Below are 17,485 nucleotides of genomic sequence, written 5' to 3'. Positions count from 1 at the left end.
TGATTCAGGAGTTGACAAACACTTTATTATTTAGATAGAGAGTCCAGCATTGTTTATGGTGCAAGTTCTTTTCCAATTAAATTAAAGATAAGTAGATTATTTGAGAGTATGGCTATTATGACTCTTGGCATTTTAAAAGTAAATACTCTATTTTAACTGATTCTCGGTATTGTGTCTAACAAAGTATCATAATCATTCATAGACAAATACAGAATGATGCTGATCCTTCCATCACATGTGCGAGTCTCATATCATGTGTGTGACTAAAAATTGGTTGTGTATGGGTGTGTGTATATGTGGCACATCGAAATCGGACATAAGTCGTATGTGTTGATTTGTAGAGACAGCCAACAAAAATATAAGGCTGAAAAATTACATTTTTTTTATATTTTTTTAAATTTTTCTCAAAACATTGATTGTAATGTAACAGCCAAAAATTTAGACTTAGATATCTCTGGAAGTAGACATGGTATCAAGATATTTTTTTCAGCATTTTAAATCTTGGATTATGTATTCAGTATTTGTGAAAATCTCAATTTTGAAAATTCTGACTTGTGTCTGATTTCCCGTGCATGTACCACATTTATCAATGCGACACCAAGCTGATATTATGGCTATGGATTACAGTTACACTATCTTCCTCTTGACCACTCACTCTCTCTGTGATTAGAAATCTTTAAGACATACCATAGGAAAGGATTTACAGTACATTTCTTTTTTATTTTAGCAAAGCTTGTTAGCCTATAGACTTTTAAATGTAAACATTTACAAACTTTTCACATGTATTGATTGACTTACATTGTTTTTATCTTTGTCTTTTGTAACAGTTGGTGACAATAAATCATGTCATCCAGTACATTTGAGACAATTTGTGTTTTCTTTGAATAAATTAAGTGACAACCTGGGTACTTTAAAATGTGACAATATGTAATTACTAAGTGACAATCTGTACTTGAAACTTTATAAAGTGGCAGTTACATGATGCTACACAGTAGCAAGTAACACATTAATAGAATTCTCTAAAGAGAATGGCAACCTGTTTGTGTGTTTCCTAAAGGGTAATTTGCTACTAATTCAATCATATTGCCTTCCCAGTCAATAATATTGTAGTGAAAATCCAACTGAAAAATTGTAAATAGCAATGTTTATAACACAATCTGAGTAGAGTCTTGTCATTTGATTGGATGATTGTGGCTCATGTGATAGTCAATAAATATAACATTGAACCCATACATCATAAAGAGTGCATTTTCTGTTATATTTGAGTGCACTAATTAACATTCATTACTAATATTATTGTTATTATCAAACGTTTATGCATAGAAATGGCTACATCACACACCATAAATTTGATAGTGCTTGGGAAAAACCAAAATAGTTTAAAGTGAAAAGCAATTTTCCCATAGGAAAGCAACACAAGAATGTAAAAAATAAAAATTACTACATGATTAGGATTAATTTCAAAAGCTGTAAAATTAGAACTAAAAGAAACTTAGTCGGTACAGATACAGCAAACAGACATGACATAAAACAAGAAAAAAAATCTATCTTCGTGCAACGTGACTTGAATACAACAAAATGGTGCTGTTTTTTTTGTGTTTTTATTTTTTGCAAATCTGAAGGCTTGAACAAAACTGTAAACACCCTCATCACGCAAAATGAGTTTAACCAGCAAAATGGTGATATCAATCACAAATCTGGTGGCTAACTCAAGATTAGATTATTTCAATTATTACCATGTTAGTTTGCGGTACACCACATGTATATGTTCTGAAAAGAACTGTTGAATTTCTCAATATACCTCGATCTTCCTCAGGAGTGAACAATATTATTTTATATATTTTTATTTTATTAATTTCGGCAAACACAGTTATACAGACATATGCTAGATTGCGCCAAGGAGTGGCAAAAGAGGCCAATAGCTTCTGTCGCCAATTAGGCATGCCACTCCAACAAAAAAGCTAAAACGAACAGTAATCAATATAAATATATGATAAAATTATATGGTTCTATAGTGATTTTTTAAAATATCTTTAAAATGTGTCCAACTTTTGCATAGAAATGAATTTATGATATCAGCCGGTAGCCCATTCCACTACGAATAAATCGAATTGGAATACAATATTTTTTGCTATCAGTTTTAGATACAGTATGAGATGTTTGAAAGTTTAAACATTCAAATGCCTGCTGTTAACAATCAGCGTATTTAAAATCAAACAATTCTGTAGCTTGTATAAAATATTTAAAACAAAAATAAAAGTGAAATAATTGCTTTTAGATTCAATAGTGTTCATATTACATCAAACTACTGTATTACTCAACACACCAAACTTGCCCAGAGAAGATGAAGTCATAGTACAGCAAATATTGTGCATTGCCAAGATTGATTTGCAAGGCATTATTATCTGTCAATAAATCAAATTAATTTTATTTCTTTGTAGACATTTTTTATTTATGATGCTTCATTAGACCAGTTGTAAAATGTGTGTCTACTTTGTTTGGGTAAAGTGCTTTGCTCTTTGTAATGTACTATTTTTCTTACCACACTCATTAGTCTTGAATATTTTCATAATAAAAACTATAAAAAGTTGATCATGTTCAACAATGTTTGTTTGGTCCTGTTTCTGCTGCGAAAAACTAACTGTTAAGTAACCGGTTAAATAGCAGCCAGAAAATAATGGTTAAAAAAATAGCCAATTCAGTGTTAGAACGCCATTTAACTGGTTATTACTTTGCAACATTTAGCTGCAAAGCAAAGTAACGGTTATTTGATTGACAGCCACGGACCTCGAATCAACTGCACTGCAGTAAACTGTTGAGAGAGCCCATTTCATTTTAGGTAATGCTACTGCTTATAAATGGTCATTTAGGAGCAAAATTGAGCATAAACGCAGTCGATATAAAAATGTTGTTGAAATAAACAATTTATTTGTCGCTATGTAGCAGAAACAGACCTTTAGTTAAGCTATGTTTACACGATATTTCCTGTATCCCATTCATAATCCATGTGCCGTAGCTGCAGTAGTAGTAGTATAATCGTCTTCCACATTTTTAATTCATGATTTAAAAGAAAATAGAAAATTAATAATTGATTGCATCATAAAAAGTATAAAGTTGATCATGATAAACAATGTTTGTTAGTTAAGCTATGTTGGCACTACACTCTTTTCTTTATCCCATTTATAATCCTGGGTGTATCAGTATATCTTTATTCATCCCTCATGGAGCAATTAACAAAATAAGGAGATGGATTACAACATATTAAAATAAAAACACCAAATATAAAATACTTAAGAATTATAAATTGTAGAAATTATATTAGTATTCTTACTGAAAGCAGTTTACCATAGCTAGTATAAAGCACTTTTTATCAACTTCCACATTTTTAATTCAAGATTAAAAGGAAATAGAAAATTAATAATTGAGTACATAGGAAATGTTCACAATGATATTAAAACCACATATTCACAGAGTCGACACGCAATCCACTGATTACAGCTGAATTTGAATGGTCATTTTTGAACTAATTCATTTTAAATAGTTCACAAATGTAGACAAAATAGTAATTTATTATTAATAATTATATACAAAATGTATTTTAAAAATCAAATATTTTTCTTAATGAAGAATAATTTCTCCCACACATGACCTAAAAGATAGTTAAATGTTAATTGTACTGTATAACCCCAATAGTACTTTTCAAAGCTTTTTCAAGATATCGTGGTAAATGTTCTCTAATGTCTTCTATGTCAGTAGCTATAAGACAATAAATAAAGCATGACAATTTAGAAAATTAAAGTTTATATAGTTTTGGTTGGAAAAGGATCGATCAAAATATAAAAAGTTGTTGTTACTTTTTCTTATACTCATTCATACTGTACTCATTTTTTGGAACCTCTCAATTCTTATTCCTATCAGGAATAATCAGGTCGGTCAAAATCTAATTTGTCGGTCTTTGTACCTCCTTGAAATGGATTTCTTAAATCAAATCATGGTACTTCAGAAAATACACTTGATACTTGATAACTCATTGTACTTTGACTGTCTTGAAGAAGGAAAATAACTCTCCTATTATTTGTTTGTTTATTTTATTTATTCAAATGGCCTCTCAGAAAGGTGATAATCTACCTGACATGGGCGGGGCTATTTTGTGAACCAGTTCACTGGGGTAATCCCCTACTTGCCTCAAATGATGAACTGGGTTCTTTTAAGTGCACACGTGCGAAGTGTGTACACTGGACCTATGGTTTTTTAGTAGTCCTTATCCAAGAAATCAGCGCTGCTGACTCTTATGGCAGACCCTGCATCTAGTATCTACCTCAGACGTATTAGCGTATGCCTCTCCTCTGGTTAAGGTTGGCACTGGATGAGAGAAGCCCTTGGTCAATGTTGGAACCAGCCAAAGGTGCTTTAAAGAGTCCTGGCTTAGTCATCAGATGAATGTAAGACTAATTGACATTGTCGTTTACGACAGAAGTCAGCCATATATATATATATGTATGTATCCAAAACGACTTGTTCCTCCACCAGAACTAGAAGCAGATCGGCCTCAAACCCATGATGATATTGGCTCTTTAGGTATGGTACGGCATCCCTGCCTTAACCGCTCAGCCATTTGACTCATTTGATATCTTATCTCTCCTATGCAAATTAATCAATTTAGTTTTTTCTCATAAACAATATCCTGTGCTCAGAGATCACGATCCATATTTATAAGAACATTGAATTTTCACATTATACACTAGACAAATTTCTTATCTGCATGGTATATTTTATCATTCTAAGCTCCATTTCATTTTCATTGGTATTACAATTTTTTTTTCCTATCTATAAAAGGTTGAAAATCAAAAATAATATAGTAGAAACGCTGCTTTGGCCGTTTAAAATAGATTCAAACGATAGCTGGTCTTCGCTTTCGAATTCAGCGGGCTTGGTATTTGCTCGTTTAGATCGTGACATGGCTTGTCGTGATTGGCCTAGACAAAATTGATATGTTACGAAATGCGTTTCATGAGCTTGTTGTATAAGAGTCTTATCCGACCGAATCATCGCATAGTAATCTCTTATTCAGGGGACGACACATTTCTATTAAGGGGACACTTAGTTGCAGATCTTTAAAAAGGTTTTTAATGAGAATTCTGATTTTTTTTGTCAACGTTTTCTATTCACAAATTTAAAATAATCGGTTTAATCTTTTTTTTTATGTATTTCAATAATTGAATTAGTGGTAGATTAAAAAACAGTAAATGCCAGGTTTATAATGATTATAATGAACTCTTATAGTTAATTATGTACCCGATCTAATTGATCTTATCTTTCAATTATACTATAAATATACATTTTAGGATGTAATTTATAAGCATATTATTTATAAGAAGAACATATTTAAACCCCATGGGCAGTTATTCTACCCGCGGGAATGCCCTTTTGGACTTCTACAGGAAGAACACACTAGCCTACTAGAACTTGGAGACCTCGCCAGGGTGTATTTTTGGACCTGTCATATTCAATTTGTAGCCTCCTGTGATGTGTACCCCCATTAATTACTTTTAATACATATTTGGATAAACATGGTCAGGAAATGTTGATATTTCATAAGGAACTCTCTTGGTAATTGATACTCCTAAAAATGTGTGCTAAGTGCCTTTCGATATGAAGTGTTTAAAATCAACAACAATTTATTACCAGACTAGTGTTTTGTCTAAATGAAATATTTGAGCCAATCTTTTTCATGTTTTAGTATGGCAGTACAATCACTTTAAGTTTCATGCAGTCTTCCAAAATTTTGTTAAAGTATTATTTAAATAGTTTATAATCTTACAAATTGTTTGGTATTACTAACATTGAAGTCTAGTGTTATGTTTGGAGCAATAAGAATAGTTGTACCGTAGTAATTCCATTACAACTTGTACAATCTAAAACTTGATTTGATAACATTTACTTCATAACATTACTAGCTTCCAAGTAAAGTTTTAAATAATTAGGGGGACACCTTTCTTTCTGAGGTCTACCAACAGTCTTGTTTGTCGTCTAATTTTGATCATACAATTTTGTTTAAAACAAAACTTAAGTCAGGTATTTTTTTTTTATTTTAAATATTGTTCTTTATGTTTTATTTTTATGTTATGTTTTTAAAATATACAGTAGATTCAAGATATAAACATTAATGAAAAGACTAGTTTAATTCATATTGTTGTATAATTTCCACATACAACAATCCCTAGATAATTTTCATTAATGTTATTGTTAATAATTATGTACAAGGATTGTAACAGCTTGACTACATTCTTGACACATTAAAGTCAAGTTAACTTAAATCATTTTATTAAACTTTAATCGTTTTGTTTTTAAGAAAGACATTATGTGGTTGGGCATGTGTAATTAATGACTGCATTTGATTTGTTGTTGATAGACCGACTGAAGCTGCTATTTTAATGTGTTTACTTAGTTTTATTATGTGAATGTATTTTTCTCATTTTTTTTAAACAATAAGTTGAGGATGAAAATATTGAAATTCCATTAGCAGAAGAGCTGAGTTTTTTATGTGGTTAGGTCTGGCAGGTACCTTCCAACTCTCTCGGGTTACCTGGGGAATCTCTCTGATTGCCTGAGAATCTCCCAGATTTCTGAAATGTGTAATCTTGGACTAACCAAAATAGAAAGATAAATTCATTTTTCTGTTATTGTATTGAACACTTTGTGGTATATTCATAAGCTATTTATAGTTTCTTTGTGTTTTTTTATTATTATTTTTTCGTACTAAATTACATAACTATTTCTTTCAATGAGATATTTCATCCTACTCATTTTCATTAACTGAGTCTAGACTACCCTTCGGGACTTTGCACCACTGGTAGCCAGTTCTGGGTAGCTCACATTTTACTGACAAAAAGTCTAAATCTTATGCTCTTACTTAGTACTGAGTTTATGAACTTTGTATACTTCATTAACTGCATTATAAACCAAGATCTTTTAATAATTGTATTTTCAGGGAAAAAACCTCTCAAATCTAATTTATTGTTAAGATAATTTCCACATTTTTTTGGCTCGATTCCCATGTTTATAAACTTCAACTGGTTAGCACCCGCTTGTCCTTCACTTCATTTTTGTTACTTACTATTTTTAGATTTTCCCTTCCCCCCAAAACAATTTTAATTTGTTACTTATTTTTAGACTTTTATTTTAACCACAAAATGTTAAATTGTTTCTATTTTTTAGACTTTCACCACACGGAATATTAATTTCTTACTATTTTTAGACTTCCACCACACAAAATGATAATTTGAATGTTACTATTTTTAGACTTTCACCATTTTGATCTTTAGTATAGTTTTTCGTCACAGCTGTCTTGTATACAATCTTCATAAATGTCGCTCGTAGCAATTAAGTGTTGATTTAGGAAATAGAAAAACTTTGCGTGTGCTAATTAGAAATTGAATTGAAATATTAGGAAATGGGTTGTTCTCTAATAAAGTAAGTTTTTGAAAGCTTACCAATAACATTTTTTCTAAAGGTCTGTCTACACTATCAAACTAGTTTGACAAATAAAAATTATGTGATGTACCCAAATATGGTAGTGGTTTGCTTAAATATGGTAGTGACACATTTCTTGTCACATAAAGTTTGATAGTGTAGACAGAACTTTAGCCAGGTTATGTTGCTAGTTATGTTTTGAAAATGCTGAGAAAAGTCTTTTGTTTTTTGCTCAAAATTAAAACTAAAAATTGAGAGTAAAATCAATTAATGCTCAATATCAAATTTTGTTTCTTGGCAAGACTTTTACTGTACAATTTAAGAAATCAAAAGAAGGTAACATTTTATATAGGCATCAAATATAGTGACCATGTCTTTTCTCAAGAATCATTTACAACATAGGAATCTTTAACTTCTAATTGTAACTTTGATATTAGCTAAAGATCATTGCATTTTGAAAACTATGCTACGTATACATATTTGGTGACAGTGTCTGCTGGGCCAAGAGAATACAGTTTTAAAACCTTGAAATAACAGTATTTTCCTGCCAACAGAATTGAGTCCTTTCAAAAAACCACAATCTTAAATACGGTTTTCAAAACCCCAATTGATTCCAGTCTTAATTGGTAAAACCGGTTTCTGCGGAATAATCGTGTCTCAACTTTGAGGCTTGATTTTTAATTTGAGTGAAAATTAGGCTGTAACATGATTTTTGTTGTAACATATCACTAAAAACCAGTTTCCAATAAAACCGTTTTTGGGGATTTTTTCTATAGAAATATAAGCCCTATGTTTTTTTTCTTACCTTGTTAGGTGATCATTTAGAATGCTAAATGATCACCTATTGTTATTGTATGAAATCTTTATTTTTTTTCTTTTTATTGTTTCTGTACACTATTTTGTGTAACAATTATCTCAAAAAGTTTAATGTCAATGATTACAAAAATTTCAGAATATCTTTCAAATAATATAACTTAATCCTAATAAGCTTTCCAGCATGATCACTCATCCGTGACGACATTTATACGCCATTTTGCGAAATCACATTATCAATCATATCTCCATAATTCATTATCACATATTAATGAAATTCACTACACGTAAACTTCAGGTCAAGGGTAAAAATATTAGCAAATAAAAACGCACGCGCACGTAGGTTCATGCGCGTGATATCGCGCGTTAAAAATTTAAAACGCTCAAAATTAAGTTTTGATCAATTTAGAGCATGAATTAGGCCATTTGCGTGTTTCAAAAAATTACTGCGCAAAAATGCGTTTTTGCGCGCGCGATACTTAAAAAGCGTAAAAAATATGAATTTTTTTTACAAATCTCATTCTACTCACCATCCTTAGTACATTCACCAAATTTGAGTCAGTTCCGACTTAAAATAACGCTATACGAGCACGTTAAAAATGACAAAATGCGCATATTAATTTTACAAAAGTTCTGAAAATGGTGAAAAATAGGTCTTTTTTAAAATGAAAATAATTCTTCAGAATGCAAGATGACCCCCGATTTTTTTAACTTATTCTGGAAGCCATTGAGTTGTAGATATGAATTCATGTACACACTTTACGTACAAAATGTTTTGACGTCATCAAATGGCCACTTGAATTTAAAAATTAGGATTTGTTATCTTTTTGTGTAGATTATCACATTCAACAGAGCGCATCTTGGTTATGTGTGCTCGAATTTCGCACAACTTTCAGTATGTGCTTGCTTAATTAATTATCTTTATCATGAGTTGACACTATCTTCATTTTAATGACGTCATCACGCGTAAAAACTTGAATAACGTAGGCCGTGTAATTTCACCTTCGCAGTAAATTTGAATATCTTACAGCTCTTCAGAATTGAAGGTTACCTTGATGATTATAATTTATTATGAAAGCTGATGAAATGTAGATATTAATTCATATAAAAATTAAGCCTATCGGATGTTGTGACGTTAACATATGGCCAGTTGAAGTGAAAAAGTAGTTTTTTCATATTTTTCGTCAAAGTTATACACAATTCAAAGAGCGCGCACAGCGCTTCTACGTGCCAATTTTTTTTCAAAATCTTATATTTTTTTGCTCAATTAATTATCTTTCGAAATTGTCATCTTAAAGTTTAGTTTGATAACGTCATCATGCCAAAAAATTAGAACATGTGTGTCCCGTAATTTCACCTATGAACACTGTATATAGAAATACAGTATATACTGTACATATTGTATATGGCATATAGGCACAACTCAGCACTATAAGCATATAATAGGATGGCATACATCAACATTTTCCGATCGTTAATTTCAGTAAAATGATAAAAATGATCACCTATAATTCGTCAAAGTGACGAATTAAATTCTAGTTTGTTTTTTGTTTGTTTTTATATTAATTATGTAAATTATTATTTATTATGTATTATGTATTATGTAATTATCTTACTTAATTTAAATAATAATAATAATTCTATATTCTTTTTTTAACAGGTTAATGCCAAAACCGAACTTGCGTTACGCTACAATGACATCTCTCCACTGGAAAATCACCATTGTGCTGTCGCATTCGAGATCCTTGAGAAGCCGCATTGCAACATATTTAAGAACATTGGTCCTGAACGCTACAAACGTGTACGTGAAGGCATGATCAAGACGATACTGGCAACCGACATGGCGCGCCACAATGAAATACTCAGCGAGTTCAAGTCCATAAGAGACAACATTGATTATTCAAATAAAAAGCACAAAGATCTTGTAAGTCAAAGTGTAACCTGAATAGATGTGTCCCCCTGAATAGATGTGTCCCCCTGAATAGAGGTGTCTCCCTGAATAGATGTGTCCCCCTGGATAATTGGGTCCCCCTGAATAGAGGTGTTCCCCTGAATAGATGTGTCCCCCTGAATAGTTGGGTCCCCCTGAATAGAAGTGTCCCCTGAATAGTTGGGTCCCCCTGAATAGAGGTGTCCCCCTGAATAGTGGTGTCCCCCTGAATAGATGTGTCCCCCTGAATAGTTGGGTCCCCCTGAATATAGGTGTTCCCCTGAATAGATGTGTCCCCCTGAATAGTTGGGTCCCCCTGAATAGATGTGTCCTCCTGAATAGTTGGGTCCCCCTGAATAGTTGGGTCCCCCTGAATAGTGGTGTCCCCTGAATAGTTGGGTCCCCCTGAATAGATGTGTCCCCCTGAATAGTTGGGTCCCCCTGAATAGATGTGTCCCCCTGAATAGTTGGGTCCCCCTGAATAGATGTGTCCTCCTGAATAGTTGGGTCCCCCTGAATAGTTGGGTCCCCCTGAATAGTGGTGTCCCCCTGAATAGTTGGGTCCCCCTGAATAGATGTGTCCCCCTGAATAGTTGGGTCCCCCTGAATAGAGGTGTCCCCCTGAATAGTTGGGTCCCCCTGAATAGATGTGTCCTCCTGAATAGTTGGGTCCCCCTGCATAGAGTTCTTCCCCTGAATAGTGGTGTCCCTCTGAATAGAGGTGTCCCTCTATAAAGTCAATTTATGCTGTTTAGGTTATGTTCAGGCCATATAATCACACTACAGTCAAACCCCTATTAAGGGGACACATGTTATAGTTTTCCCTTAGGGTTTTCCTTGAATAGGAGTGTTCTTTCAATAGGGGTGTTCCTTAAATAGGGATGTTCCCAAGGAAAGGTTCTAATGCAGTCAGTATTAACTTTGTATCGCAAGAGAGGGTACATTTTAATTAGCATCGTAATAGCAAAGTGTTACAATGCTTTCGGATGTGTCCAATCGGGATGAAACATATCTAGATATATATAAAGCTATTTATAGTCAATTAACAAAGAAACATTAAAAAAATGAGACTTTAAACAGATAAGGAAAATTTACAATTTGATTCAAAAGTTGCATTATCATCATGTTTATAAACTTCAATGAAACAACTTAAATAAAAGTGTAAACATAAAAAAAAAGGTTTTATATAATTCATAATAAAGTTCAATGATGTTTTTCACTCATAATTCAATAACAAACTGTTGACATTTTAGCCTCTAAATGTATTTATTAAAATATGATGTTTTCAATCATAAATCCAATACTGATGCAATAATTGTAGAAATGTAATTGAAAACCGAGCAATTATGAATTTCTCTTGCATCTCTTAAGCTTCCTTCTTCCTGCTTGTAACCTGCCTAGGATCATTTGATCTCCTCATTTCACAACAAATCAATCAACATGTGTTATGTACGGCTACAATATTACATAACGGTTTTATTTATCCAGCTGATTCTCCATCAGGGGATAATACAGTATTATTATACAGCCTTATACTTTTCAACTGTGCAAAACCTATCATTAATATTTTTCCATGTGACCTGTGAAAGTGATGCACAATCACATTTTTTTTAAAGTATATTTGTCAGTAAAATAAAAGTCTGAAAAAAGACTCAGAAAGATTGTTCATACCTGATTTTATGTTCCCTGGATTATTACTGATGACATCGTCATTTGTATGTACATTATTTTTCGTATATTTTCCATTTATTTTGTACATTTCTAGGCTTGAAGGTAAACAAACATTCTTAGCTGTGTATCGTATCATGATGAGTACAACTACTAGTTCCCCTATATGGAAGGTCTTGATGAACTGCATCTCATCTACTATGCCCCTACAATCCTCTAGGTCATGGGACAACCAGATTTAGAATTTAGCTTTAGGATTTACATGTTGGGGAAGTCAAACTTTGATTTTAAGTAACTTTTGAGCTCATACCATATACTCAAGTATTTTGGAAACGAATGAACAATATTTATAAAGGTATCTGAAATATTTGTTCTGTGTTTTTTTAATTGTACAGTTAATGATGATATGCATCAAGGTGTCTGACATCTCAAATGAGGCACGACCGATGGATGTCTCTGACCCGTGGATAGATTGCTTACTAACAGAATTCTTCAACCAGGTGCTGTACTGCATGATATTCAATCAATACTAGTTGTAAAAAATTATTCTTGCCATCTCTATTGTATCACTGCACATTTATTGTATTTTACAACATAGATGCATTAAAACGAGGAAATAAACTCTTTACAAAAATAATCAGATGAGTGGGTGAGGAGGGGGTGGTTTAATCGTTTCATGATACAAATTAAACAAATATTAAATCTTAAATTTGCTAAGGTATATTTCCCTATTTGTTTCTGTTGAGAACATAGTCAATTCTAAACAGAGTATTCTGAGTGCCTTTGTACTGTAGTAACTACATTTTGTTTATTCTAAACCTGATACAATATATTTAGCAAGATGTTTGGGATAATTGGACACAATGTGTAATTACAGTGACTGCTTTAAACGTTGGTAAAACAAACTAAAATCATACATTAATGCAGTAAAAATGTGGTTATTGCTGTAGAATGATTTTGACATGATTTCCAAATCCTTATTTGTATTCTTTCTATTCTGAATACAGTACATAACTTTGTTCAATATGTTGCTTATTACAATAGGGAGACATTGAGAAACTTCAAGGGCTACCAGTTGCCCCATTTATGGATCGTGAGAAGACAACGAAGCCCTCATCACAAGTCGGGTTTATTGGATTTGTATTATTACCACTTTTTGAAACTTTAGCAGCTCTATTTCCGGTGCTTGATGTAAGTAAATAATATGCTTCTTTTTTTTTAACCCTTAAAGATGTATTGCCCTCCAAGAACATGAAAAATGAAGATTAATAAAATCAGACTTTTAGTAGGCCATTTTGCAGTTTTAATAGTCATTCACTTTTGTACAAAAAAATGAATTATTTCACTTATAAAAAGAAAAAATAAAGGAATAAACTTATTTTATCGCTAGTGACTTTTTTGCTCAAACCAATGATCTTATATTCTGAGGTGATTTCAAAATGACTACCATCTGAAATTCGTAGTAATAAAAACCAACTGTGCAACTTGTGGCCAGGTTATGTATGCAGACCATTTATCAAACAAATCATAAATTACTCTGCCTAAGGTTGTAGGTAGTGTACTTCTAGTTTCAGAGACATTTTAATTTGATAAATTCTTATTAGTGTTGAATTTGTTTCTCAATTTAAGGAACACATTGTTGAACCAGTAAGGAAAGCACTGAAATATTACACTGACATGGTGAAAGCATTAGAAGAAGAGAAGAAACGGAAGGAAGAACGTCAAGAAAATGGAGAAAACATGGTAAAAAATGGAGAAGCTACAAAAATGAGAAAACTTTCACAGACCAACGGTTCAGTAACGAGCCAAGTAGAAGCTAAATAAGAAAGTGCAAAAACAATCATGCATAGAGGGCAGCCTTTGAATCGTATCCCCTGACATTCAAATCAGAGGCCATCTTGAAACGTATATAAATTTGTATATATAATGTATATATAGTATAAAGTAAAGCTGTTTTTAAGTATAAATAGATTTAAGAAGAATAATACCAAATATCAAGATTTGTGTACACACTGTTGATGGTACAAATGTGTACATATGTATCTTGTTTACATGTGTCCAATTCAACACCATCTTAATTTCAGTTCAGTGAGCCTCCCTGTGAACATCTCTTCTAAGTGAACTCGTCTCCAACCACTAGGCACTCATTCAAAAACCTGTTCTTTCTATCTAATCTGTCCATTTGATTACTGTGTAAACACTTTTTGACTTAGAATTTTTTTTAAATTTTTATCTCTCTTTAAGTTTTTTGTCAACGAATATAATTACTATAAATAACTTAAAATCATATAACTGGACCATCTGATCTTTAAGAATCTGCAGTTAAATTAGAAAAATTATAGTGAATAGAAAATTGAGGGTCAAGATACGCAAAATACTTGACATTAGCCTCAGAAATATCGGACATTGGCATGATAAAACATCTCCTTATCTTGTCGGAAAGATTTCTGCTTACTGGCGGTTGAAAAATATAAACAACAAAAGTGTTCAAGGTTGAATCACATAGAGTATATTTCCAACCAATTTGTTATTCTTAATTCTGTCTTCTGAGATTCATTGTGACATATAATTTAAAATTAACTTAAATGAATTTTTTTTTTTTTGCACAGTTTATCATTTTATACAAAATGCACAAATACATAAATTTTCAATGATGACTATTACAATTGGCAGACAATAAATATGTCAATATTTTAGGTTTAGTATTCAATCAAGGAGGATTTCAAATGTGTTTAGCTCACATAATGTAAATAATATAAGTAGGGATACTTGTAGTAGCTTTAGTAACACCGTAAACTTAAAGTGTAAAGGTTAAACAGTTTAAGTTTTCTTGAGGTGCTATATAAATAAGAAAATAGTTGTACTTTGTCATAAAGTATTCTTTACTTTTAATGAAAACAAATATTATATTCAAATCCTTTCTCTATTATTTCTCAGGTTATGTTCTCTGTGTAAATATATGTTTAGATTTGATCAGACAAGAATATTTAGGTTAACCTTATATTTTAAACAAGGGTTTTATTATTTTAAAGTATATATATAATTCAAAGATATTGTATCTAATAGTAGTTTCAGCAACAAAGTAGTACCAGGCTGTTTCAGCACGCAAAAATCAAGATATTTCATAAGTTACAGCAAGAAATAGTACCAGTTTCAGCAAGAAAGATTTCAAGATATTGTATTTCATACTATAGCAGTTTCAGCAAGAAAGTAGTTCCAGTTTCAGCAAGAAAGATCTAGATATTCCATAACAGTTTCAGCAACAAATTAGTACCACTTTCAGCAATAAAATATTTCAAGATATTGTATTTCATAACAGTTAGAGCAAGAAAATAGTACCAGTTACAGCAAGAAAGGTTCCAAGATATACTATCTGTGTATGACTTCTTTGGATATATATCCTACCTAGGATTGGAATGATAATCTCAGATGTCATTAGACATGATTCAGTTTTCTTTTTCTGTAATATTGCACTTTTATTTTACTTAATATCAAACAAAAACAAACATTAGTCAGCAAGAAAGTACTAGTATCAGATTTGACAAGAAGACCAATTTCAGCAAGAAAGGTTCCAAGAAGACCAATTTCAGCAAGAAAGGTTCCAAGAAGACCAATTTCAGCAAAAAAGGTTCCAAGAAGACCAATTTTAGCAAGAAAGGTTCCAAGAAGACCAATTTCAGCAAGAAAGGTTCCAAGAAGACCTATTTCAGCAAGAAAGGTTCCAAGAAGACTAATTTCAGCAAGAAAGGTACCAAGATAACAGTTCAGTAAGAATGATCCCAAACGCACCTGAAACGGTGCATTACTCAATAAACTTTTATTAATGACACTAACAATTGTTGACCATTTTTACATACATGGGTAGTTTTGAATGATATTATACTAAGTAACAAATGTTGCTCTTTTATACGTGAAATCAGGTATTGGGAGTCGTCATCGACATTCTAGTTTTTGTCATGAATATTCAATAAATTGCATATACTAATAATATTGTTTTATGTTGCAATAAGTAAATAAAATAAACAGTTAGTACAGCTAATGTTAATAATGTATTGTTAATATAAAGATGTTGCTACGATAAAAGGGTATACATTTTTGTTTTTGTTCAAATTTGTCAAAACTATTGTTAGATAACTATTTTTTTAGTGTACCACCGATGTATTTAATGAATGAAGATTAATGACCTCTATGAAGATAAATCTACAAACTATGTTGTAATGTATTGAATTTTAGAAATAATAATATATTTCTATAATAAATCGTTTTTGTCAATATGGGCATTTTATAAGATGCGCTTTTTAGACGTTTATAAATTTTAAACTTGAACTTACTCTATGTGTAACATTTTTACTCATTTTTTCTCTCATTTTGTTTTACTTTGCTGACTGTAGAATAACCAGTGACCAAAAATGCCAACAAGTTTTCTTAAAATGTCATATCTGTACAATTATCTAAGACTATTTATATTTGGTTTTTTTTCATTCATTTTCATATGACATCTTGTGTCAATTTGGACTATTGTGCCAAATTTAACACATAACACATAACTCAGTGATATGGTCAGAAAATACCTGAAATTTGAGATATTTCAAATACGTTTTAAATTAGTTTTCACATTTTTAAAATCGCCTGTCTGTGTTATGGAAATCTGATTTTTACGTTTGTATTTCGCATATAAATCTTGGGTGTGCAAACAAAGTATACTCTTTTATATACAACTCAATCCTAATATAAAAAGTGTTTTGTAAGTATGAATATTTATAAGTACAATGGAAAATTTTGTAATATTTTTACTTGGCTTCGTCTCGTAAAAATATATCATAATTTCATCTTCCTCCTCATGACATTATTTGTTCTATTGCACGAATATATATATTATTTGTTTTTTTATTAAACGTTTATCAACGATTTCTTCTATGAATATTTTCGAAATGAATTTAAAGAAAGATTCTAGTTTATAAAAAGTATAGATTTGATGAGTGTTTTTGTAGAATAAATTCAAATTGATTGAAATAAGTGTTCCTGTAAAAAGTATTGTAAGTTAATTAACTGTACATATTTTAATATGGTGGTATAGCTGCATACATTTTATTTTACAACTTGCGTTTGTATTTATAATTGCTTGTTTGATATTGTGAACAAGATATGCTTCTCGTTCATGCCATATTTTAACAATTGTAGAGTGTTATAAATTATTTTATTTTATAAAACGTTTCATGTTCTCACACAATGGAAATTATTATAAATATAAGTGCAAAGGTATATTTTGGTATATACTATTTTATTTTATATCAAACAGCAAATTAACATCGTCTGTTTATGTATGTTTTATAGTTAAAGCATGGACCTGTAAAGTATATTAAATCTAATTTATAGGTCCATGGTTAAAGATAGGGGTTCCTTTTCCGCCAACCTGTCCATGCCGCTACAGCATTCCTTGAACCCAACCCTGTTTGCCAAAATCACAGAATTATAACTTTACGGTATTTATTTTTGACCGTGTGTTAAAATAATAATTTATTAATACTGTGTACCCATTTATAAACCGTTTATTAACTAGTGCTGCAAATGGTATGGGTTTTTTTCAGGGAAGATTTTTAA

General features: G+C 31.4%; 1 protein-coding gene across 1 annotated transcript in view; it reads left to right on the top strand.

The window, feature by feature from the left end:
- Positions 1–17,146, top strand: part of LOC144858750 (high affinity cGMP-specific 3',5'-cyclic phosphodiesterase 9A-like) — a 48,938-nt gene extending 31,792 nt beyond the window's left edge. Inside the window, exons 9-12 of the mRNA XM_078714855.1 lie at positions 9,947–10,210; positions 12,280–12,384; positions 12,929–13,075; positions 13,514–17,146. Of these exons, the coding sequence (XP_078570981.1) occupies positions 9,947–10,210; positions 12,280–12,384; positions 12,929–13,075; positions 13,514–13,708 (711 nt within the window). The 3' untranslated portion in view covers positions 13,709–17,146. The remainder of the gene's footprint in view (positions 1–9,946; positions 10,211–12,279; positions 12,385–12,928; positions 13,076–13,513) is intronic.
- The last annotated feature ends 339 nt before the right edge of the window (positions 17,147–17,485 follow it).

This window comes from Antedon bifida, chromosome 2 (genome assembly GCF_963402885.1).
Source record: "Antedon bifida chromosome 2, ecAntBifi1.1, whole genome shotgun sequence".
In the NCBI taxonomy this organism is placed as follows: Eukaryota; Metazoa; Echinodermata; class Crinoidea; order Comatulida; family Antedonidae; genus Antedon; species Antedon bifida.
Note: the sequence above shows the minus strand (reverse complement) of the source record. Positions and strands in the feature narration are given on the sequence as shown.